General features: G+C 41.4%; 1 protein-coding gene across 5 annotated transcripts in view; it reads left to right on the top strand.

The window, feature by feature from the left end:
- The window catches only part of LOC122779499 (transcription factor COE1-like), an 86226-nt gene extending 77015 nt beyond the window's left edge, over positions 1–9211 (top strand). For all 5 annotated transcript variants that reach the window (XM_044041926.1, XM_044041925.1, XM_044041924.1 and 2 more), the window contains 6 exons: positions 421–486; positions 586–748; positions 1185–1367; positions 2790–2987; positions 3950–4018; positions 5307–9211. In XM_044041926.1, the coding sequence (XP_043897861.1) occupies positions 421–486; positions 586–748; positions 1185–1367; positions 2790–2987; positions 3950–4017 (678 nt within the window). In that variant the 3' untranslated portion in view covers position 4018; positions 5307–9211. The remainder of the gene's footprint in view (positions 1–420; positions 487–585; positions 749–1184; positions 1368–2789; positions 2988–3949; positions 4019–5306) is intronic.
- Positions 9212–25702: the final 16491 nt, after the last annotated feature.

Raw genomic sequence — 25702 nt, 5'->3', positions numbered from 1 at the left:
GAGCACTTTAGATTTATTGCGGAGTATATTTTAAATGCCCGTCACTTTAAGATGTCATTTAGATGCATAAAAGCACTTCACTTGACAGCAGATTACCTGCCTTTAAAAGGACTAAGGAGCAATTTGTTTACCAAGAATAGATGGAGGAATGGATGTTGGTGGTGAATGAAAAACAGTAGAGATTGCAAAGAAAAGTGTTTTTTCCTAAGTGCAATTTGCCTGCATGTATGTATTCATGTATAAAGTGTCAATTTTTACTTTTTAATGCCTGAAATTCTTAATAAAATCATGAGAAATCATTTTGTTTTTCGTTTCACGGCCTCATATTTAACACTTTTGTTGTTATGAACGCATGAAGTTACATCGAGATGTGTTCGGTCAAGGACAAAATAATAATTCTATTTATTTTCTCTATTCCAGGAGGTTATTTTGAAGAGAGCAGCCGACCTGGTAGAAGCCCTTTATGGTTTGCCCCATAATAACCAGGTAATAAGCAAACATCCACGCGGACAGCGGAGGCAGAAAGTAGTCGTTTCTGTACGTCTCATGTTTACGGTTAAAATAAATGTTTCTCCAATCCTGTAGGAGATCATCCTGAAGCGCGCGGCGGACATTGCCGAGGCTCTTTACAGCGTTCCGAGAGGACACACCCAGCTTTCCGGCTCCACCCACGGTGGCATGATGGGAGTCAACTCGTTCACCGGGCAGCTTTCAGTCAATGTCTCCGAAACCTCACAGGCCAATCAGGGTGAGAACTCGGTTCACGGTTCCTCATAATAGATTGTTACCTTTAGAGTCTATTACGCAGGGATTAGAAATCCAATGATGTGACAGTTTTGATCATAATTTGTATGAACAATCCAGCGTTTGCAAACAAAGTGACAGAATTTATATAGAAAATGTTTCTTGTGTTAAATCAAAGGTGCTTTCTTCTCACCGCAAACATGACAATTAGGTTGTTGTCGAGCAAACAGGTGTAATGTAAAGCTTTGCTCTGCGTTGTTTGAACATTAAAGTATGCGGCCATTTGTTTCATAACACCATGATGAATGTGTCGTGGTGTTTCTACTGCTGTCAGCATTTGAATTCCAATTAAATTTTTACCAAGCATGTAAATCTCTGACCTTCCAAATTCGTGCTATGACTGCATGAGTAACTTCCTGTCGCCGCTCTCCTGCCCGCAGGTTTCGTGCGCAGCAGCAGTAGCGTGTCCCCTCACGGTTATGTGCCTAGCTCCACGCCTCAGCAGACCAGTTACACCTCAGTCACCAGCACCATGAACGGCTACGCTAACAACGCAGGCATGACCAACCTGGGAGGCTCGCCCACGTTCCTCAACGGCTCCGCCGCCAACTCGCCTTATGCCAGTGAGTGTACGACGTGCACGTCCACGCCATAAATAAACACCGACGCGCGCTCTCTGCGTCTCCTCCCTCGCTGACAGAGACGGAGACAAAATGTCTGTAGACACAAAGAGAACGTTTCAGATCTGCCGTGTGGATTTTTCCCCCCTGGGACTTTCTGTCTCTGTGTCATCAAAAACAATCACCAACTCACTTTCCATAGATCCATTTTATCCTCCATCCTTCTCCTCCCTCCTCCCCTCACTGCCTTTTATCTGACAGCCACACCTCTTCCCTCTCTCTCTCTCTCTCCCTCTCTCTCTGTCTCTCTCCCTGTTGGTTAATTGCATCTCTTCTCCATTTAGCAGAAAGCAAGAGAGAGAGAGAGAGAGAAAGAGAGGAAAATGGATACAGACAGAGATGTGAGATAATGTTTGCCACACTACTGATGATGATGATAATGATGAGGAAGATGATGCAGGTGGACGTTTGACTTCAGACGAGTCGACTTAAGTGACACTTAAGAGTGCCATTTCTCATTAACATGCACTAAGTGCCCCATTTACATGATAAACAGTATTGTCAAAACAATGCGGACACATTTGGAACAAGCATCAAACGTGTATACGACTGTAGAGTCTTTCACACCAGAAAACGGAGCAGGAGCTGGCTGTAAGTGCAGCTTCTGCTCCTGCTTGTTTCCATGATGGTTGCATAAGGTTGGAGGACTGCTTTTGGCTTGAATAGAAATGTTTGTGGTTTACCACTCATTCACTTTCAATAGAAATTGCAGAACTGCAACGGGGACGTGTTGCTCACACAGAGTCTGCGTGAGCCAATCAAATCACGTTATGCAAATGTTCAAATCCCACGTTTGTGTCGGGTAGCACTTTACAAAGCAGTACGGTAACAATTATATTAACTCAATGGCATTTACCTTTAAAAAGAGAGGTTATAGTATAGTAATAGCACATTATTTCTCATATTATTTCACTATTATACTGTATGTAATAATAGTGATTATTGTGTGGTCACTCATATTATATCATGACACCATGTTATAAATAAAAGTTCTCTGTAGGCTACAGTCAGTGGAAATATTATTTTGAAATCCCTCCTTTATGTCCCAAAAACATTATTCCATTGTTTTCACTGAGTGAACACACTGTTACACACTGTGATATAACATATGTGTTGTTACCACACACACACACCAGTGTGCAGACACCACGTCGCCATCACCGTAGCAACATTTGCAACTCTTGCTGTTCACTCAGCCGCGATGAAAAGACCGAAACATGTTATGTCTTATGATTCTATGTTTTATATTTCAATTGTGAGGAAACGATCCATTCACGAGCCATACAGTCATCACAATGTGTCTTAAATCCACCCTTTTCCTCTTTGTCCTTCACCCTCCCGTCCCCCTCATCCCTGCCACCTCAGTTGTCCCGTCCAGTCCCACTATGGCCTCCTCCACCTCCCTCCCGTCCAATTGCTCCTCCTCCTCTGGAGTCTTCTCCTTCTCTCCGGCCAACATGGTGTCGGCGGCCGTTAAGCAGAAGTCCGCCTTCGCTCCGGTGGTCAGGCCCTCCTCCTCCCCTCCGCCCTCCTGCACCAGCGCCAACGGGAACGGACTCCAAGGTAATTTACCATGACAGAAGTGAAAGCAGTCAGTGAGAGGACGGACAGAGGGAGGGTTCCCCCGTGTTGAAGCTAATCCGTCCATATCACATCCTCACAGGAGCTGACATTTTAGATACCTCTATAACAAACAATATATATTATAATAGCTCTCAAAAACTACTGAATACATTCCCATGACACTCGGTGGAGAAGTGGCTCATGACTCAATAAAGAATCTGTTATAATTTGGGGTGGGTCCACTTTCTTTTTTTTTTTCATTTCCACATTGTGAGAAACAACTGTATCCGCCCACTAAATTGGATCCATTTCCAAAGTAAATTATTTCTTCCTGGGTCCATGAACCACCCCTCTGCCAAGAAGAGTATTGGTTCAGTAGTGTGTTGTGTAATCCTGCCAAAAGACAAAAGGAACCCTCCTTGGCAAAGGTAATAACAATTAAAAGTGTCTATTACATGTCAAATGAGTCAACTCTCATTCGTCTGTCAGTCACCAGGCTTTCATCAGTCTCTGACTAATGTGTGGTTAGAGTTTGTAAACTAATATTGACTTTTATAGAGAACACAAACACCAAACATGCTGTGCAGTGTCAAAGTCTTAATGCATCCCTGATGTTTTTCACTGACTTACATAAGCACGTCAGTCACATTTGACCTGTATTACTGTTTTATGATTAGTGCACCAAAGAATCCCTTTAAAGGTCCAGTGGATAAGAATTAGTGGCAGCTAATGGAGGACTCTCTACCAAGTGTGAACTACGGTGGCCTTCACATGGCACATTCAAGACCCTCTAAAATATTACACACTGGACCTTTAAATAAACCTTTTGGATGAACAGTGTTTTTTTTCCTCTGTCCTGTTCTCTCTCTCTCTCTCTCTCTCTCTCTCCTTGTAACCCTGTATCTGTCCTTTCACCGTTCCCTCATCATGTCTCCGTCCCTGTCCCTCTGCCTCTCTACCAGATCAGACATTTGTGGACTCTAGCAAGTACTCAACAGCCAGCTCTCTACAAGGCCTGGCATTCACCTGAAGTATGTTCCTCAGCTCTTTTTCCTTATTCCACTCTGTTTAACAACTGACCGACTCATTTTAAGTAAAAACAAATGTCATGTTTCACCTTTAGGTTTTTGCCTGTGAATGACCTGTCACTCACTTTCCTTCGCTCTCCTTCCTTTCTTCTCACCGTCTTAACGTCACTTCTCCATCTACATTACTGCCTCCCTCATTTTTTGCCATGCATCTCTCATCCCACTGTGCAGATCTGTTGCCTGGTAACCCCCCTCAGCCTCTTTGATTGGCTGGGAAACTAAAAACAAAACAAAACAAAAAAAAGAGACAGGAAGTTAGATATTTACAGAAACCAAAACAAACAAAAAACCATTTGGCACGCTGAATTCATTTCTTAACGTTACACACTTTGTTTAGCTGTGTTTGAATGTGTGTGTGTGTGTCAGTGAAAAGAGAGAAAGTGAGAGAGGAAGAAGAGAGAGAGAGAGGGAGAGAGGGAGAGCATGTGCGAGGGTGTGGGAACTCAAAGCTTTGCCTCAAAGCACAGCTGAAATAAACACAACCCACTTATGGCCAAACACACACACACACACACTCTGTGATCACACACAGGCAGCTGTTCAACTCTCCTGACACTTTCTATACTGTCACTATACCTGTGTGTGTGTGTGTGTGTGTGTGTGCGTGCGTGAGTGCACGTGTGTGTGTGTCTTTGCAGGGGAAGAAACATTAAACTTTTGACTGAAACCATATATCTTGTTCCCTTCTGTCAAAGCACAAATATTTTCCCTTTTGCAGCTTTTATTTTCCTATGAAATATAAAATCATTTATTTGATTATTTTTCTCTGGATTGTTTTGTTGGTGTGTGTGCGTGTGTGTGTGTGTGTGTGTGTGTGTGCGTGTGTGTGTGTGTCACGTTGGGCTGGGCTCTGCTTCTCACATGTTGACACCCAGCCCCTCGGGTTTAAATACAACACACGCCATGATGCAGTGTGTGAGGCGCGCACACACACACACACACACACACACACACATACACACATACAGTAAGAGTGTTCCTGTGCATGTTCGTGTGTTAGCAGCGTCGCTAACTAAAATGACGTGTCCCCCGCTCAGTTTTATTGATTTATTTGTCTATTGATGTTTAAATGTCTCTGCAGTCACACAGCTGTACACATGGGAAAACATATTGATGTATTTATGTTTTTTTTTTTTTTTTACGACGATGAAAATATTTGGCTACGTTTAAAAAGTTTTCTCTCTCTTTCTCCCTCCCTCGTTCCTCTCCCTCTCCCCCCCTTTCTCTGCAGCAATCCCTGGAATGATTGTCCCACCCATGTAAAGGTGTGAGTACATGACTGTGCGTGTGTGTGCGTGTGTGTGCGTGTGTGTGTAAGTGTGTGCAACTGCGTGAGACATGAACCAAGCACACTCGCACCGTGGACGTCGGTGGGAGTCAGACTCCGATCGGGGATGGACACAGCTGTCCCTATCTGAAGGAACAAACTCAACTCAGGCCCTTTCTAACACAAAAACAAACAAACAAAAAAAAAAAAACAACTGCAAGAAAAACAAATGTTTGCGAGGAAATACGTTGTTTAGACTTTGTACACCTTGATGCTTTTATAGGAGAATGGCCACGCCTATAACACAACTCTCCACGGACACTGGAAGTGTATTTATTTTGGACAGAATCCACTTCCTCCCTTGAGTGATTGTCAATTTGTTTTTTTTTGTAGTTTTTTTGTTCCTTTTTTGTGCAGCAGTTATCGTGTGATAATCATCTTCTAAGTGTATATCCTACATGAGGGATTCTTTTTTTTCTATTTATGAAGTGTGGTCGTCAATGAAGGGAATATAATGTGAAGAAAACCTGGTGATGATGATGATGACGCTGAAGAGGCCGCAGGAATCACGCGGGCTCAAAGACGAGCCAAACCACACGCACACTCTCACTTCCTTCTTGCCGAGTCCGTCCTCGGCAGCGCAGACACTCAGTACGTTTCCATGCTGCGCTAAACCGAGCTACACTTGTAACTTCACCGTCTAATTGGACGACTGTCCTTGTCCCTGTGTGAACACACTCGCGGAGAATTGATTTATTGAATGAAATGTGTCCGACTCCACTACGCTGGGTGGCGATATGCACCTTCCCGGCTTGTTAGTGTAAGCTGAAGCTGATGTCAAGCACCGCCCTCGCCATCCGTGACCTTTAATATTCAATAAACCTGGTCTCCTCTTCAGTCCAGACGATGGACTGGCCCGGATCTTGCCATGTTTTTCTCACTCAGTATGTTTCCATCCTCGAAACGGGAATCAGTTTACTGAATGAAGGCTGTCCACCAGGGGTCACCCTTTAAAAGCTGATAGAGCATAACATCGGTCTTCGTTTAAAAATCCAGTGTCCTGAATTTAGCCATGTTTTTGGTCACTCTGGTCGTCTGTGTACCCACTTTGTTTGTTGTTTCTAACCTCTGGTATGAGCAGGTAGTTGTGCCAAGGCGAGCTATAGTCCGACTGAATGTATACACGCTAGCTCGTTATCTGACTGTGTCAATGAAGTACAGTTATTTAAGGCCCATTTATACTCCATTTTAAGTCCGTCCATCTAAAACGTTATCTCCGTCTATACCCTGCATACCTTTGTGCATCTTTTGCGTTGGTATGGACATTTACACAATACTTCCTCTAGAGGGCAGTGTCGAGTTCCAAGTTGCAGGCATCAACAAAGGGGTTATTGTCACTCTCTGTTTTCTGGCTGCATGTGTTACAGTTGTTTCACTGCACCTTTAGGTGGCTTCTTCATCCATTTCCCTGGCTGATTAGACTATTGACTGTCCCCACGATGGGCCTAAAGTCCAGTTTTAGTCAGACTAACACAATAATGAGTTTTCTTTGATGTCATGTAAACTTAGAGACTGTTGCCGTCTTCTGTGTATCGGCTTCTCCTTGTGTTGGATCCAGATCCTGCACCTAGTGCAGTTTGGGTCCTATATAATGTACACATTCAGTAACAGTTCAACTCCCAGTCACATTATCTAGGTGTGTTAGTCGGACTTAAAAAAAAAAAAAGAAAAGAAGGGAAATTAGTTTTTTAAAAGTTGAGTTTTAGTCCCACAATAATTGTCATGTAAACGTACTGACTGAAAGTTCTTCCTCTGCGCTCTGAGTGGATTATAGAATGGATCAGGTGCTTCCTGTCGGCGACTGACGCTGCAGTTGCTTTGTTTACTTTCACACCGTCGCTCCTGCGCCCCAACACTTACGGAAAAGTGCGAAATTCAGTCACTCGTGAAACCAAGGAGAGTCCAGGACAGATCTGATGTCGACTAACTGTGACAGAAAAGGCCATAGGTTAATGAAGCTCCTCCCCCCACTGGACGCCAACAGCAGCTTCAGGATTTGACCCAGCAACTCTGCCAACACGTCTGTTACCATGTAATCTGATTAAACGTTGGACATTGCCACAGCACATTTGTCTAAAAAAACAAAACAAAGTAGATAATGTCTTAAAGACTGCTGCCATTTTGACCTTGATTTTGTTGTGAGATGATCTATTTTACACTTTTTTTAAAAAAGCATAACTTCCACTTTTAGCTTGCAGTGCTTTTTATTTGTGTGTGTGTGTGTGTGATTAGCCAGCCAATTAAACAATTTAAGTGTGAAAACTAGCCAATGGTGGGTGTTAAATTCTGTGCTGCAAGAAATGTCAATGAATGCAATCGTGAAATGAGGGAAATATCTTGAACCATTTTTATTTTTGCAGTGCAGCTGCATTTGCATCACATTTCTGCAAAGCTTTACTTATTTCCAGCTCCAAAATATGATGTTTTTTTTTGCAGCGCAGAGCAACTTGGCAGCAGCATGTCTTAAATCTGCAGTGAAAGGGAAACTCCCTGATGGTTTGTTGTGAACGTCACTGCTCCCTCACACCTGCAGTTTGTGTGATTCACGAGTCTTAATTCATTCAGTCCATGTTTTGTTTTGTTTTTATTTGATTTTGCTCATGTCATGATTTTGGGATGTTTAAAAGTCTTAAGCCACAGTTTCACAGCTGCTCGTCTTATCAGAGGCAGTGGGCCAATAATGTCGGTGCAGTAAAAGCATATGACACAAATAGAGACTCTATGAAAGTAATCTTGGACGTGTGTGTGCCGGACAGAAGACCTAACTAGACTTAACTAATGTTTGAATGTTATTGAATTGAAGAGAAATGAATGTGAACAAAACCAGAAATAACCCTGAGAAACTCACGTCTTCAGATTATGTTCTCATCTGCTTTTGTCTCTCATGTCTAAGGATGTGAATGTCATTTGTTTTTGTAATATAGTGTCTGTATTTTTTTTGTGTTTTTTTTTTTAAAGCCATACTTCCACTGCTTATTTCAATCAAACTGAAAGAAGCCATTGTGTAATTGTTTTTAAATTAAGATTTTGTTTCCATTATTATGTCATTTTGTATTGTTACTGCCATCATCACGTTGCGTTATCTACACGTAGAGTTAATGAATTTGTCGATATAATGATCTGTGTTTGGATTGTAAGATGGAACGCTGAAGGCTGAAGATCCGGTCAGGTTTTCTGTCCTCGCTCTGCTCCCGTCCTCTCCTCATGTCCCTCCCACATCTTGTTTTTGCTTGTGCTATTAATACTCTGTATGTTTTCCTTTTCTTCCCTTTAAAAAGAAAAAGAAAAAGCAATGAGCCACCTATTTATTTGATCTCAAACATGGGTCTGAAGACCACTCTTGTGTTAGTGACTACATGTGAGCGCGTGTGTCCGACTGTGACTGTCGTCATCCTTTTTCCTTTAAAAGAAAAACGTGATGTTTAAAAGTTGAGGAATGTGTTTTGTTTTTGTTCTTCTTTAATAGTACATAGTTTTAATGCCTGTACAGGAAGGAAGTGAATGTAGGATTTGGTATAATGAAGTATAATGAAGCACTTGACCAACAGCAGTGAAAGCATTTATCGTGGCTTGTCTGAAATCAGGCTTTTAAAAGTGATGGTCGTCATTTACACACACATTATCAGAAGTATCGATGTGGAAGGGAAGAGTACAGAGGAAACTACTGTAAAGATGATATTGTTAATTTTTTATGATTATGATTATTATTAATATTATTATTATTATTATTATTATTAATTTGAACTTTGAAGTGTAAAGTAACTTTTTGACTCTTCACTATATTTAATTAAAGTTCTTTCTTCTCTGTGGAACAGTGTCTTCTCTCTCTGTTACTCATCACGAGTTGTTTCCATTAAAACTAGAAATGCCTATCACCAAACATGATGTGTGTGTATGAAGGCCTTCCTCTGTAGGGTGTTGCTGAGTCATTAAGTGAATTTGATTCACCTGGAAAAACTGCGCTGACATCCCCTGCTTTCATCTGGGTATGGTTTTACAAATGTATTTGTTTATTGTCACAGTTTTGGGGAGCTTGGTCGTGATGTTTACAATTCGGAAGAGAAGAGATGAGTTGAAAGGCTGTTTTGAGTGTTTATCAAAGTTTGTAATCACATTGAAATTGTGTGTCTCAGGTATCCTGTTGGTGAAAGAGGTACTGTTAAATGAAAGCCTTCAAAATGGCTCCTCCATTTGTATCATGGTTGATTGACACAAAAGATTAAGCTCTGGCACAGTTACAGCTCTTATTAGTTCATTTCTGCTTCACATTTCTAAATTTTACACCCACCGCAGAGAATGATGAAAGTTTTTTTGCAGCATTGACAGTTGGGGACAGATCTTGCTCAAACGCTGCCTTCACTTGCCAATTGTGCAAAGGCTTGTGCTTCTGTTGTTGCAGCGAATTGAAAAGGGTCCGACACACCACGGTTCACGCTTACCTGCAAACGGTAACTGCATTTTTATAACATTTTAAGCATAAGTAGATAAAAACATGAAGATTTTCTACACAATTATTTACCATTTGTCTCCGCTATCTTCAAATGTCAAAGGTCGTCTCCGCTCGGGAACTCAAAATTCTCCCAATGTCATAGTGGAAATCACGTCAGGAACTCATATTTACCATAATTCCGATAGCACATGAACGCAGCATGACTGTTCAAAGAGTTCTGTAACTGTTCAAGGACTAAAAAGCAAAACAGTTGCGAGATATTGCACACATGCAAATGTAAAAGGATATACACCAGTTGAAATGTGACTCATCACTTTTAAAAGCCAGTCGTTGAGCTCCGTTCCAGTGAATCCCTGTGAGTCTCACTGTTACACAATATGTTGTAAAACATAGAAACTGACGACATGATTCACACAGTGGGTACCCAAGTTTCATTATTTAGCTCTTTTGTATCTGTTTCTCTCTCTTTTTTTATTATTATTGTTTGTATTTTTATTTCTTTTTCATTTTGTGTCACATCAGGCTGTTTGTGCGCAGCAGCTCTGCCAACGTGTGTGTGTGTGTGTGTTTTCATAAACAATACAAACTCTCCACTGAGACCCGTTTGTGTAATGAGACAGATGGGCCCTGCCTGGAGTTAGCTATCGGTTCGACCACAGGCAGTGTGCGTGTGTGTGTGTGTCTGTGTGTGTGTGTGTGTGTGTGAGAGAGAGAGAGCGAGAGAGGTGTTATTTTTCCGATGCATAGCCTCCAGCCTTAATCAAAGAGAAGCCACAGATGTCTTATTGACACCAATTAGTTTCTCTTTCATGGTGCGCATACACACACACACACACACACACACACATACATGTACAGCGATGGTGGACACACATCTGCTCTTTTCAATTTGACGTGAGAAACATCTGCGATCATCCAAGGCCTTGTTTCAATAAGTTGAGGAACGCAGTCAATTTGAGTGTGAACTGCTCACAAAAAAACACACCCGTTCAATATCTTGTTGTGTGTGTGTTTGGTGTGTGTGTGTGTGTGAGACAGAGAGAGAGAGAGAAATACAGAATCTGGACGAGACAGGACTGAACACATCCATTAGCTAATGGATCTCTCCTCCTGTTTTTTTTTTTGTCTCCTCTTCTTTTGTCCCTCTCATCCTCCCTCCATCACCACATCACACTCCTGGTGCACTTAACCCCATCAGGAAGAAACTGACACACACACACACACGTGCACACACACGCGGCTCTTCTCTCTCCCACCTCAAGTTGGATTGAAAGCCTTTATTTACACAGGCTGACAGTGAGCCTTCTTTTAAAGGTCTGGCTCTGCTTTCTGGACATTTTTAAAACCACGAGTATCACAGTTAGCTTCAATTTAGAGCAACAGTGGACAGTGGACAGTGGACAGAGCTGCTTTATTACACACCGATGACGGTGAAGGTGGCTTTTCACGCGCGCTATCAAAACATAGCGTCCACCTCCAAAGTAAAGCGACACTGAGAAACGTAAACATTTGCGAGCAGGCTTGGTATTTTTAAAAAAAGGCCGGTGAGTAAAAGCAAACTTTATACCTTTTACTTCACTGCATTTGAAAAGTCTCGATTTAATCTGCGATATCGGAGACGTAGCAACGTGATGTTTAGGGAAACCTACATTTATGCAAAGAAATCTGGTCAATGAAGCACATAATAATAAATATTTCTTAAAAAAAAACAACACTTTAAAAACCTGAATACACCTTATGCTAAAGGCAAGATAAATCGTAGCAGTAACTACGAAAAACTGTGCCAAGAAAAACTACTTTTGTCCGACATGAATAAAATATAATGAAATGTGTTGTTGAAAACTAATGGAATTACAGTAAATAAAAGTTTTTATTAGCTCAAAATGTAAACTAAAGGACAATGAATGGAGAAAAGAGCATCGTAGAATGACAGAGCTGGACCATAATGCACATAATCCCTGAACTGTAATTCAATTCTAAACCCTATAATATTTTAGTAGAAAACCGGTTCATAAATAAATAAGGATTTTATGTGTTTCTGTGGACCTTTACTTGTTGCCAATAATGAGCATCATCTCCTTGTGCAACAGCAGCTGATTTTCTACACTCATACAGTTCTGACACGAGCCCAAAGGACATGAATCACCATTCCCACACATCATCACTTTGTTTAAAGGGTTCATAGAAGATGGAATCAATATTATTTATAAGAAAAGACAGTGTGAAAACAGTTGTTCATGATGAATAATCTAGAGATACTTGCTTTGATACAGTGTTACAACTTTTAAGCTCATTTTTATTCACTGACACAAGAAAATGGCTGAGAAAACTTTGATATAGTTGTATGAAGATAAACTGCTTACATAATAGATTTTTTGTCTTTTCTCAGTGTACTTGATTACCGAGTACTCATGTGTCCTAACACTCTGCACAAGTAGGAAATGATGGTGTTAATATAGTGTAAATATCAACATGATAGAATCAAATTATTAATTATTATTAAGTGGAAGTGATTTGACTCGTGAGAGGTCCAATTTTAGTCGGACTAAGCCAGAAGCCAAAAATTCTCATTATATTTTATCATGTCATGTTAGTCCGCCGAGCTAGTCTTAGTCAGACTAATGGACCAGGATTATCTGATTCATAGTCTTATAACTCCTGCATGTTTACGATTAGTTGAACTGGGGTCGGACGTTGGCGTTCTCAAAATGTGACATAAAGGTCTACAGGAAACTGATTCAATAAGCAGTAGCTTAAAGAGAGATACAGCGCCACCTACAGAGGCGGAGTCACACGTACACAACAAATGCATCGACTTTTTCCTCCGCATTTATACTCAAATTCAGCAAGTTGTCCAGTTGCTTGTCTTAGTCTGACTACGGCCTTAGCTGGATTATGTAAACGTACCGACAATTAAGTCTAATCCAATTAGGGAGCAATTTAGTCACAATAATAAATAAATAATAATAAATAATAAAGTCATAGATTGATTTTTTTTTTACCACTACACAAGAATTAAAAAATATTGCATTATATTTGTTCCAGTAGGAAGCCATTTTGCCAATAATGTGTCACTTGCTGCCGGTAACTATAGTCTGGACATGGTGTGACAGGCATCTGCTGCCATAAATGAAAAGTGTGATTGCTGTATTGTCACATTTTGGCCAAAGCCCGAGGGAAACATAGCGTCACCTGTGAGGGAGGAGAAAGGAGGGAGGTGAAAATGTGCCACAGAAGAAGAGGAGGAGGAGGAGGAGGAGGAGGAGGATGGAAATAGGGTGACTGGGAAAAAGGAAAAAGAGGCAGATGTGAATATATTCATGGGAAATGGATTACTAGACGCAGGAGAGAACGATAATTGTTTGGAGTATTCGTTCCAAGTCCCAGCTCAATTTCAAACCCTCCACTTAAGTGAGTGGGTAGAAGTGTGAGTGAGTGAGTGAGTGAGTGTGTGTGTGAATGAGTTTCAGAATGTGTGAGAGAGTGTGTTACAAGTGGCTTTGGAGTGGCATCATTGAGGGGTGTCGCTCCCCCGTACTTAGCTTTAGCACACCCCACTCAAAAACACAAGCCAGACCGAGACCCAGGGCTTTATTGGATGTTTTTTTTTTTATTTTTTACATCATAGAACAACACCACCTCTCCATCAAGAGAAGACTCCATTATCGCTCACACATTATCGTCCTCTTCCTCCATCATCTGCTTCTGCTGCTCATTCAGTTTATCACACATCTCTAATCCTTTTATCAGAGACGCTTTTTAATTCAGCGCCTCCATCCTCCACACTTTGCCCTTCCTTGAATTGGTGTTAACATGCACACAGGAATCCGTTTTCTATTGCTCTGGCCTGGTCTTGTGCTCTGTTCATGTGTTATTTTATCTCCACTATCTCCTCTCTCGCCGTGTGCTGATCTGTGAGGAATGAAATTGTCAAACTCCTGCTCTTTCTCAGCCACTTCCACTCCTGACATCATCACATATAAACTGATGTCATCACCCGCTGCCAGGAACCTGCGATGACAACGATGACGACGAAGACGACGACCAGAATCGTGAGGTGATTGGCAGAGATGATTAACGATGATGTCGTCCCGTTAATCGCACACAAAATAAATAAACAAACAAGTGCAGCATTTCCGGTTTGGATGGTCATGATGATGACCATCCATGATGATGTCACTGCCATTGTACGGCGGTTGTGTCAGACTGTCGTCATGTTACATCGCAGACGTCCAGGATTGTGTGTTGTTTGAGTATCATATACATGTTCTCACACACACACACACACACACATATGTTTTATTAAACCAGATCCAGCTGCTGATAAAAAAACTGAAAAAAAAGGCAAAGATCACATACATTTTACAACGAGAAAAACTGTAACTTTGTCACCGGCTGTGTAAAAACTGGTAAAACAAGTATTTCAAAGTAAACAACTTAACACCTTTGCTTTTTATCATTTCTTTGTTTCTTTTTTATTTTGCTTCCAGCTCCTGATTGCTCCACCTGTTCACCATTTCCTGTTCCCTACTTACCTGATTATCTGGCCACGCCCACATTGTGTCCCTGTTGTTTTCACCTTGTCAACCTGTTACTACTCCAGATGGTCTCTGTTTCCCTATTGTGCAAATTCTCCTGGTTTTTCCTCGCCTTTGCCTGTTGATCTTCGACCCGGTTTGTATTTTTGAGTTTTTGCCTTGTTGCCTACTCCTGATTCTGGCTGCTGGACTGTGTATTTTGGGCTGTTTTGTCCTCGCTGAATCTGAGTTATCTGTGTCTTAACATACCTTACACTTGTTTTTTTGTTTTTTTTACATCATGTGACAATAGTGCATTCGCTCTCATTCTCATCGCAAAGCAGGGGGTGTGTTTCTCAGTGAAATAAATAAAGACTTTCAGTCAAACTCATGAGCATAATGATACGTGTCTGAAGAAAGACCTAAAACGAGAACTATTATTTCAACTCAGTTCACTTACATTTTACATAAAAGTTACTGTCCTTACTTTAACCAGTCAATCATGGTTGTCTGTCCCTGTTCCTGAAGAAACCTTGGCCTTCAGATGAAATATTATATTTTCAGTATTGCAGTACTGAGACGTGTTTTCTTGAGTACAGTTAATTCTACTGTTTACTTGTAATGGGAGTGCAGCTTTAACACTGGACCATGTGTAAGAATCGTGATGCATTCCAGTTGTCCTCTGAAGTTGGTTATTTCCACTTATTTCATATTTGTTTCACAGTAAGTCAGTCATACATATAGAAATAGAAAAAATAGAAAATAATTCAAAATCCATTGTGTTTTCCAACTTCCCAAGCAGAGGTGACGTCACTCCCTATTCCGACCTCTGACTTCCAATGTAAATGGAGAGCAGCATGAGGTGAGACTGCAAACAGAGGACTCCTTACTTCACCCCTCCCTTTCCCAAGTACATTAGGGAACCATTGCTGCTTTTCCACTACCCTGTTCCAGCAAAGCTCGACTCGGCACTTTTTTCTTTTTTTTTGCTTTTCCATCAGTACTTGCTGTGACGTTGTTCCAAGCGCGCTGAGCTGATACTATGTGTGATGTGGTCAGAGTCATGAAAGCGACAAACTAACCAATGCAGAACTTTAAATCAGTTGAAAACCCCTTTTAAAAAATCCTTAAGACATGCGTTAAAGCACTGTGGTGATCGCAAGCACCCCATTTCAGTCATTCTGTGAACAAATATTTTTTTAATTAACTGACTCATGATTCAGTACACCAAAAACAACTCTTTTACAAGTCACTAGTGCATTAGCGCATTACATTCACTTGAAAAAAACATTTTTGGTTTGTTTTTTGAAGTAATTATTTCTAATAATTTGTGGAGTTTCTCCAGGATCAGTTGGACAGATGAAGTGCACCATGCATGCAAGATGATGCATTTGCAATGCGTTCAGGCTGGCTATGTGGTGACTCAAGAGACGATCGGGAGACTGCTGAAAATCACTTGACAAAAAGTCACTTGCAGTTTGGAATTCAGAAAAAAAAAATTACTCTGAAAAACAGGAGGGGGAAAAAAATAGCACGAAAAAAAAAGAAAAACATTAGTCAAAAAAACAAACCAAAAAATGAATTACTGATGAATGCAATGCCCTTCCGTAAGTTTGTGTGTATAAAACAAAGTCACAGTAGTTGAGGAGGTACTATTTTAATGGAAAACCATACCAAACCGGAACCGAGCCGTGCTGGAACAGGGTAGTGGAAGAGTGCCATATGGTGGTCTTCGCATAGCAGAAAAAGCAAGATACCATCCAAAAGTACAGGCTTATTCTATGAGGCTATAAGGAAAACAAAGGATATACGAGAAACCCTCTTAAATGGTATACTTTATTTTAAAGGGTAAACAGGATGGATGGCTGGATCTAAAAGCAGAAAACATTGCCACATGCAAAAGTACTCTCCGAAAATAGGATATACTATAAAGTTAATAGTACAAAAAAAGAGCCCAGCTGTGCAGAGTTTTGGTGAGCAGCAATCAGCACATGTGGAGCAATCATGATGGGACCAGGACCAGGAGCACCTGACCCTGACGATACTGGAGACCCGCTCTGCTTCTTGGTCATTAGATTTGATGCTTATTTCAAATGAAAGTGCTTTTCCTGCTGCAGGAAAAACATAAACCACATCAGTTACTCTCCATTTAGTTTATCAATAAATTCCAGCCCTGCAGTATCAAGTGATTAGAATAGCAGATGTAAGATTTTGAACCCGGGTCGACGTTGAATCGGTTCTATGTTATTTCAATCAACAAGGAAAGTACCAAAACAGACTTTTATATACAGGAAATATGTAACACTTTAACCTCTCGGAGCAAAGCTCAATTGCCCATAATCCTCTCTATCTGTGTGAGTGTTGCTGTTGAACACAAGCCAATTGAATAATGCCTCTGCCCAGTCAACCATAAGAAATGTGGGGGAGAGAGAGAGCGCGTGTGTGTGTGTGTGTGTGTTTAACTTTACTCTCATATTAGCTAATTTGTGAATATTTCAGCAGAGAGAGTGTACAACACACACACACACACACACACACACACACAGAACCCTGATGTTTCAACAGTTTCTCAACATATCCCCAGTGCAGCCCTCTCTGAAGCTCTGCGCTGCCAGCTGAGTGCTCAGGCAGGAGGTCCACAGCCTCCACTGACCCCCCCAGCGACCCCTGGGAGCCTCGTTCACAGAACCATGGCTCGAGTGTGTAACAGTGAGCAGGGTTTGATCTCCTGCTGCTGTGAACACACAGACGCACCAGCAGAGATCGAAAAGGTTCTCAATAGTTCATCAGCTGCCCACAGATTTAACCCTTCAGCGCGGCCTCTGTGAGCCAGAGACTTATCTTAAATAATACATTTTAATTAGTTTTCTCAGAAACGAGTTGCTAAAGTTTACCATGCATTTACCACCGATTGGTAATGAATGATTTCATGTTTGTTATGCTTGAACCCTCCTGAACCCTACTGCACAAACATGTGTACGCCTAAAGTAAAAATTTAAGTTGTATCTATGAATAAAAAACTGAATCAGCTTCTTCAAGATTTGCTGCCCTGCTGTGGACAGCGCCGGTAAAGGGCAATTCTGTGAAAAAAAGTGTATTATTACAGCAGATCAGAGTGACATGGACACTGTGTGTGAGTAAATGTATTATCACACCAACATCACATCTACTGCTTTATCGTCCACATGAGGGAACGCAGGGGCACCGGCGCCAATCCCAGCCGACATAGGGACACCCTGGGCAGGTCACCAGTCTAATCTCACAATTTGCCTAATCCACAAATCTGCAGGTTTTTGGATTGTGGGAGGAAACGAAAGAACCCGGATAAAATACACACAAACACAACGAGAACATTTTAATACTCCATTAAAAGTGATTGAAATGTGCCTTCTTATGCACCAATAGACATTAATTATACTGTTATAAGTGCAGTGTGGTGATATTGAGTTTGCAAGTACAGATACATGATGCTGTAATGTTTCCTAAACTTTATATTTTAAAGATGGCAAACAAATTCTCAATATCAATCGTGACGCGACATGAGCCAAATTAGCATTTCTGTAACACAATATTATAATAGTCAGGTAAACCAGCCATTTCCAAGAGATATAAACCTTACGTACGTGAATCACAGTGACATTTCTGCATGTAATTTGATATTTCTTACGTAAAAGACTTTTGGTGAGCCATCTGCGGGTCCTCCTGACCCAGTCTATGACCGGTGTGACAAGTGTGTGTGTGTGTGGTCAGGTATGAAGTGAAGGAGCTGAAGTGTTTGTTCACACCTCACGTTGCAATTACAAACTTTACAAATGCATTAGGTTGACACAATCCGCTGCAGTACTGCGTGGCATATTTAATGCATGTTCTCACACACACACACACACATGCACTCACAGCTGGGTTGTTTTTCTAAGGGGTGTTTATGTAAAGGAAGTTGGATCCTGAAACTCGCTGCATACTTCACATTTATGAAGGTTGGAAATGGCCCGACTGCTGATATGATTACACCAAGAAGCAAGCAGGAAAAAGCCCGGACATTCTCATATGGAAGCCATTATCCTTTCTCCACATCACTTTCTTTCTCTATTTATCTCTTCTTCCACCCCCATTCTCTTGGTTTCTCTCCCTTTCTTTTACTTTCTCTTCTCAGTTTTCTCACAGGGCTGTTTATGTTTATGAGTGTTCGCATGCATTTTATGACTGCTATGACTTTCATTAGTGTTGACACAGGCATCAGAAATTAAACGCACAAATATACAGAAACACACACACACACACTGTGGATTGGTTTGATAAACAGCTATTGGCCTGACTTTCCTCTCTGGATCAGCCACAGTGTAACGCATTAAAAACCAGTAATTCACTGTCAACACACACAGATCCATCTGCGTGTGTGCGTGCGTGCGTGCGTGTGCATGTGGGCATGTCCTAAGCTGAGCTACCTCCACCCATCAATCCACTCCCAGATGACATCAGAACAGTGAGAACATGGAGCATGATTGAGAGAAGAGGACAAGAGTGTGCGTTTGTGCGTGTTTGTGTGTGTGTCCTTGCCTCTTTAGGACACTTCCTGGGACATACACTGACCTTGTCAGGACCAGTCGTCCTCATGGAGACCAAAACCTGGTCCTACTGAGGCAGAACTTCTGGATTTGGTTGGACTTTAACTGGTTATGGTTCCAGTGAGTGATAAGGTGTCGTTCGCGCTGTCCGTATGAACGGGAGTCAATGCAGTGTCCTCAGAAGAATAGCTGTGCAAATCCACACGTGTGTTTGTGTGTGTAAAGAGAGCGCGAGAGAGACATGGAGAGCTCTCACGCCCTGGATGTTGTAATGACACAATCATCTCTGGCTGAGCGGAGTTAGTGTCGACAGAAGGAATACACATAAACTGTTGCATGTGCACGCACGCACACACACACACACACACACAAACTGAGATCCACCCTGCCTGACTGACTGACTGCTGCTCGGTTTCCAAACATTGCATCAAATTCCCAGAAATATGACAACAGAAACCTGAGCTGCAGAGCAAGTCAGTCACTGACCTCCGAGTCTCTCAAACTCTGCTCAAAACTAAACTTTACCTGATTTACTTCTTTCTTTTTCTCCCTCTCTTTCCCTCTCCTTCCTTCCCTTCTTCCCTGTCCCCAGAATATTCCCATGTGGGAGCTAATTGTGGCTCCAGGTGTTCTCCATCACATTAACGATGCCTCTGTAATTAATCTCATTATTTACACCTGTGTGTGTCTCGCTGTCGGACCCTGTCGTCACCTGATCCCCCTCGCTTCCTTCCTGCGCTTGAGAGACTCAACGGTCAGTTTCAACTCACTTTTCAGTTGTTTGGAATGGCTCCACTCTTATTGCATCACGTTCAGCCACAGCAGAAACACCGCGTGTTTTACGACGTGCTCGACACCAAACAGCAAACACACTGTCATTATTAACAAGGAGTTTGTGCAGAGACCAACAACAGAGGCACTTATTATGAATAACAAGGCTAATGTGACTGGCAGTGTGTTGATAAGGTAAAGTGAGTTGATTTGGACTAGTTTCTGCCGTTTAAACCAGGGAATATTAATGTCTTATTTTAGCCTAAAACCTGCTTTTAAAAAGCTTTTAATCTCACATTATTGTGGTGTTGAATTATATTACAGTTGTGCAGTTTAATTTGAAACAGACCAAAATAATCTCAATCCATTTATTCCAGTTTTATTCCATTATTTGCTGATTTTCTTTTTGACTTTTTTTACATATGACTGCCAAACCTTAGATGTACTGTATGCCTTATATGTTAAATGTACATGTTTTTTTTTCCTCTTTAAAGTCCTTCCAGTTGCATGGAATTAAACTACAGTACATGTTGAGTTTTTTGGTTTTTTTTAAAGCCAATTCTGTCACTGGGTAACCACAATAGAGGATTAAGATAAATGCAGTTCCCAAAATAAAATAAAAAAAAATGAAAGTTACAAAAACATAAGCCTGAATAGAACAAAAAAAAGGCCGTGGCCGCTCTGTCTCCCATAAATAGAATAGACTGGGTCTATTTAGGAAAACTTTCACATTTGCAACACAATAGTCTGAGGTTTACCACACATCACAACCAGAGAGGAGCAGGAGGTAAACACACAGAGACCGTGTGAGAGCAAAGATGCAGAGACGGGTTCAGACTAAATAAAATCGAATCTGGCAAAGGCGGAGGGGGTCGCATGGCTTCGGGACTTGAAGGTGTCCCTGGAGTTTTTGCACTTGCGGCCACAGTATTGGGTTTTGGTTCAGGTCAGCTCTGATATGTCACTGAGCTGAATACAGTGTGGGACAGCCTGGGAATGTGGCGGGGGAAACACAGGAGATAAATGAGATGACTGGAAGGAAAAAAAGAAGAAAAAGAAGTCTTTGTTTGCTGCAGGGAAGAGAAAAGTGGTAAAAACCTTGTGAGTTCATTTTAGGAGAAAGTCCCGTAATCTTGTATGTATTAAAAGTGCTTGAATATCCATTAAGAAAGGTGGTGAGGTTTTTCTTCCTTCTCCACCCTGCTGTGTGATTGGTGGATTCCTCTCCGTGTTGATGAATTGATGGAAGCTTCTCTCCTGCGGTTGGTTGAAGGGTTAATCCATCATTCACCTGTCCAGGTGCACTGCAGACATTACTCTCATTTCACCTCAGCTCCGACTTTTCATTCTCTTCTAATCCTTGCTGCACAACAGTCAGTGTCCATGCACGTTCATGTTAAATGATTGTATGTGTGATTTCTGCGTGGGTTTTCTCCAGGTTTACCGGGTTCCTTTTGCCCTATGTCAGCTGAGATTGGCACACTTTACTAGATACATTTGACGCCTTATAAAGTTTCACCCACAGAATTGGATATCTTCTCTTTTCTGGGCCCATTCTCATGAAAATCCCAGTGGATCAGCAGCTTCTGAAATAATCAGACCGGCCTGTCTGGCACAGAAAGCGCAGTCAAAGTCACATAAATCACCTCTTCCTCTTTATTCTGATGCTGGGGTTTGAATTTCAGCAGGTTGTCTTGACCACATACACGGTGCTGCCGTGTGATTGTCTGATTAGATAGTTGCGTTAATAAGCACTTTAATGGGTGTAATAAAATGTCCAGTGAGTGTTGACTTTACATTACTGAAGGTAACATGTCGAGTTCTTAAAACCACTGAATGGTAAGGTTGCTCAGTTTCTCACAGCACATAAAAACACTCCGCAATCCGTTTGTTTTGTTTTGTTTTTTGTTTGTTACATGGGCCAAAACCTACTTTCCCAGAAATACCAAATCAAATCTGTTTACTTTTTTTAAATGATCCTGCTCAAAGTCAGGAGAACGGAGGGTTTCATTCATTGCGTCCACCGTACTGACGACCTGTTTTCCATTCTCACCATTTACCAACTTCGGCTTGTCCAAAATGTTGCAACCGCGTTACCGCAATGCAATCTGACCCCCTTTTCTTAAATAATAACCTTAAACGCATTCATTGTCACATCTCGTGGTGGTTTTCCCACATTCAGACGTGGTGAACATCCAGCAGACCTTCTCAATAACGTAATATCCATGTGCTGAAGGGTGCGACTGCTCACCTTATAAAGTGTTCACCAACAGACTGACATGATTTCTGTGTTTTATAGCTTTGTGGTTGAGACTCTACTGACGTGGTTAATAATGTACATGTTGTGTTTCTTCTGTTTTTCCTTCTCTCCTCTTTTTTTCCTGGGAGACCGTTCTTGAACAGAGTATATGCTGCACATAGTTTGTGGTTTTTGTAAGTTGAGTACGCTCGTATGGCTGCCAACATCTGGGATATTAAAAATACATGTATCTGTGCTATTGCACAGTGTTTCGGATACAAGCGTCCATCACTTGGCTTTGGTAAATGGAACATGTTGCACCATGCGCTCTGGCAATTTATGGGGAAATCATTTCTGCTCTTATGGCTGTCTTTCAAACTGATTGTCATGTCAGTGTGCACAGATGGACATATATCTTCACCAGCGTAAACAGTATGTGAGACAGCTGGACATCAGAGCACTGGATCACCCACGTAGTGGTGCAAGAGTAGCATTAAGAGCAAGTCGCATTGGCCTCACATGTGTTCCAGAGCTCTTGAATCACACCTGCAGAGAACTGCATCTGTGTGGCTCGTTATGTGGGGCTTAAGTGCACGTTAAAGTAAAAGTGCAGGTCTCAATTGGCAGGCGAGTGACTGGAGCCGAGAGGACGGCTGATTACATCACGCCACAGCCGCGACAATTTTGCGATAACTCCCTTAAATCTTATAATCACACACGTAAAAAAAAGGGGGACTGCGATGACACTGTGGCTGTAAACCTCGTAATGAGGCCCATGCCACGAGCCGGCTGCCAGATGCTTTGGAACTTCACGTATGAATAATGACACACACTTGCGTTTCAGGGCGTCGTGTGCAAAGGTACTGTAAGAGGGGCGGGACAAGAAAATGTGGTAGTAGGAAATGAGATGGATAATGAAAGAATTGAGTCAATGTAAGGCCCTAAGTTTAATGTTGCCTGTGTCCCTAAAAGCCCCTTAAACGTCCCTGAATCTTCCAGTCTACACTGTTGCGTGTCTTTGTATTTTCAGACTGGGGTACACGATATGGGACTTTTTGCCGATATCCAATATCCCGATAACTCGAGAGTGCTTGGACCAATAACCAATACAATACTGATATACATACGTTTTGCAGAGGTCATTTAGTCTTCACTGTAGTGAAATTAACATAATCTTTTGTCTTATTTAATTGAGCAAAATAAAATACACAAACATAAAAACAGTTGAACATAGAACTCCAGGAGATAGCAGCCAATTTATCCTACTGTTGTAGTCACAGGCTCATACTGATAATACCGTGCATCCCTGCTTTTTACAGTAACAGTTGCTGTTGCCTCCATCTGTTTGGACGTAAAATAAAGCACAGGATTGTCACAGGGTGACACAAGTAAGAAGCACAGAGTGGGTTAATCAGCATGGCGTGGCCTCATTTATCACTGAACACAACATGCATCTGTTCATACTACAGTTTTAACTTGTCTTGCGTTTTAAATCTCTCAATTATTGAATAAACAGCCACATACTGTGAACACGCACACAAACCACAACATGCCTCCTTTTCACCCGACACCTCCAGCACCTCTGGCCCAGTTCGCCTCTCCACTTCTCTCCCATCCTCCCTCACCCTTTCACCCAGTGCTTCTTTCCACCCCTTGTCCTATTCAATATACATAGTGTACTCAAGTCAGCCATGTTGGTGGTGGTCCAAAGAAAAGCACCTACTGCAAAAAAAAAACCAAAAAAGAAGCTTAGATGCACACTGTGAGGGTGGTAATCCAACTTTCTGTGAACCATGTGGAAACCATTGCTGTGTAATCTGTTGTAATTGTGTTGTATTTGAGAGCGAGCTGGTCTACATTACCGTGCGCGTGTGTGTGTGTGTGTGCGCGTGCGTGCGAGTGCGTTCTAGTCAGATATTAAACAAAAAGAAACACACCACTTAAAGAATTATGAATGGAGAATCCTGTAACACTAAGTGTATTCTCAACACCAGTTGTGTGGGCACTTGTCCCTCTCCCTCCTCCAAAGCAGCCAATCACCTCACGGAGGAGGATATCTGAGATTTGTGAGTCATTTGAGGTGTTGCATGTGTGCAGCACAGTCAAGTTTCACACTAGTTTCAACTGACATCTGCAGCAGGTACTGATTAAGGAGCAGCTCCAAACCTATCAACTGTGTGTAGTGATATATCAAACATCTGTTCAAGACTAGTGTAGGAATTAGTAATGATGTAATGGTGAGATGAGATCGTAACAAACAGACACTTCTTATCCGTGCTTTTTACAACAAACCAAAGAGGATAGTGATGTTTGCGTAGTAAGCTTCTGCCAATAAAGCCTCTTAAATGTCCTACCTGGTGCCTTTAAGTGCACTGGTTGGATGAGTTGGAAAAAGTCACATCACAGTAATTGGATTGAGACATGGACTTTGTATATGTTTGTTAGAAATATAATAGTTTATAAAACTCATTTAAAAAACCCAATCAAGTTTGCCAAGACAAAATATGTTTACAACGTCAGCATTAACCCTTTAACAGCGAGTGTATCGCAGACGACACGTTTGCACAAGCGTGACCGTAATAACACGACAGTTTGTGCCATCAGACAAATTCCGACGCTTTCTGAAAGCTAAGAAGTTGCAAGTCAAAGGCAACATGTGGTTATTACGGTTATTTCACTCGCACTGTTGCAGGAAGCTGCCGAATCAGCATCTTTTTGAGGGGAGCGTTGGACAAAACGCCTGTGCATAGTTTCCTTTGTTGGCCTGTTTTTGCACATTGAGACAAAGACAAGACTCAACAAATGTTATTTTAATGTTTTATGCTGTTCAAATGTCAAATTTAAAACACAAAATCTGGTGCTTGTGTAAAAGAATTTTCTAAACAAAACTTTTTTCTTCATTTTAAAGTTGTTAATACACTATTTTAACATGTACCAATTTATGGTCCTTTTATGATACACGGTCAGTGGCAGATAATGAACATTTTATATTTTCTATGAACAAAAAGCTTCTTCTAACAGCTGTGTGGTCAACTTCACAGGCAAACTTTCTGATGAGTCGAGCCAAACCTCCAGCTTCGCCCTCCACTCCAGTGGCATCATTCACCAAACTGTACACCGGTCAGAGATTGATGCTCTGACTTCCTGGCTGTACCTCCACCTTCATCCCTCCTTAGGAGAGAGAGAGAGAGAGAGAGAGAGGAGTGATGGAGAAGAAGAGGATGTGAGCGTCAACATAGCAGCAGAGCCAAAGAGAAGATACTCAGGAGTCTCTCAGCGCCCTGTGATGGACAGTCTGATACATGAGCTGATGAATGAGTGAGCTACAACATTCTTCCTCTTCTTCCACTCATCTTTAAACCTTCTGTTTATTTATTATTTATTTGCTCCAGTCGAGCATACCTCTCTGAGACCAGAGAGGTATAGTACACATATATCTATCTATCTATCTATCTATCTATCTATCTATCTATCTATCTATATATATATATATATATATATATATACATATATATGTATGTATATGTATATATATATATATATATATATATATATGGATATATGTGTGTGTGTGTGTGTGTGTGTGTGTGTGTGCTTTACTGTTTTTTCCAGATTTTCTTACTACATTTACAGTTCATGGATAACAATAATAATTCTATTTTAGCATAAAAAACATAATTTTGGTTGAAGAACGTCTACACACCGATGTATTAAAAATGACATAAAGAAAAAAACATACAGTGTGTGTGTGTGTTATT

The sequence above is a fragment of the Solea senegalensis genome, linkage group LG13, assembly GCF_019176455.1.
Source record: "Solea senegalensis isolate Sse05_10M linkage group LG13, IFAPA_SoseM_1, whole genome shotgun sequence".
Lineage (NCBI taxonomy): Eukaryota > Metazoa > Chordata > Actinopteri > Pleuronectiformes > Soleidae > Solea > Solea senegalensis.
Note: the sequence above shows the minus strand (reverse complement) of the source record. Positions and strands in the feature narration are given on the sequence as shown.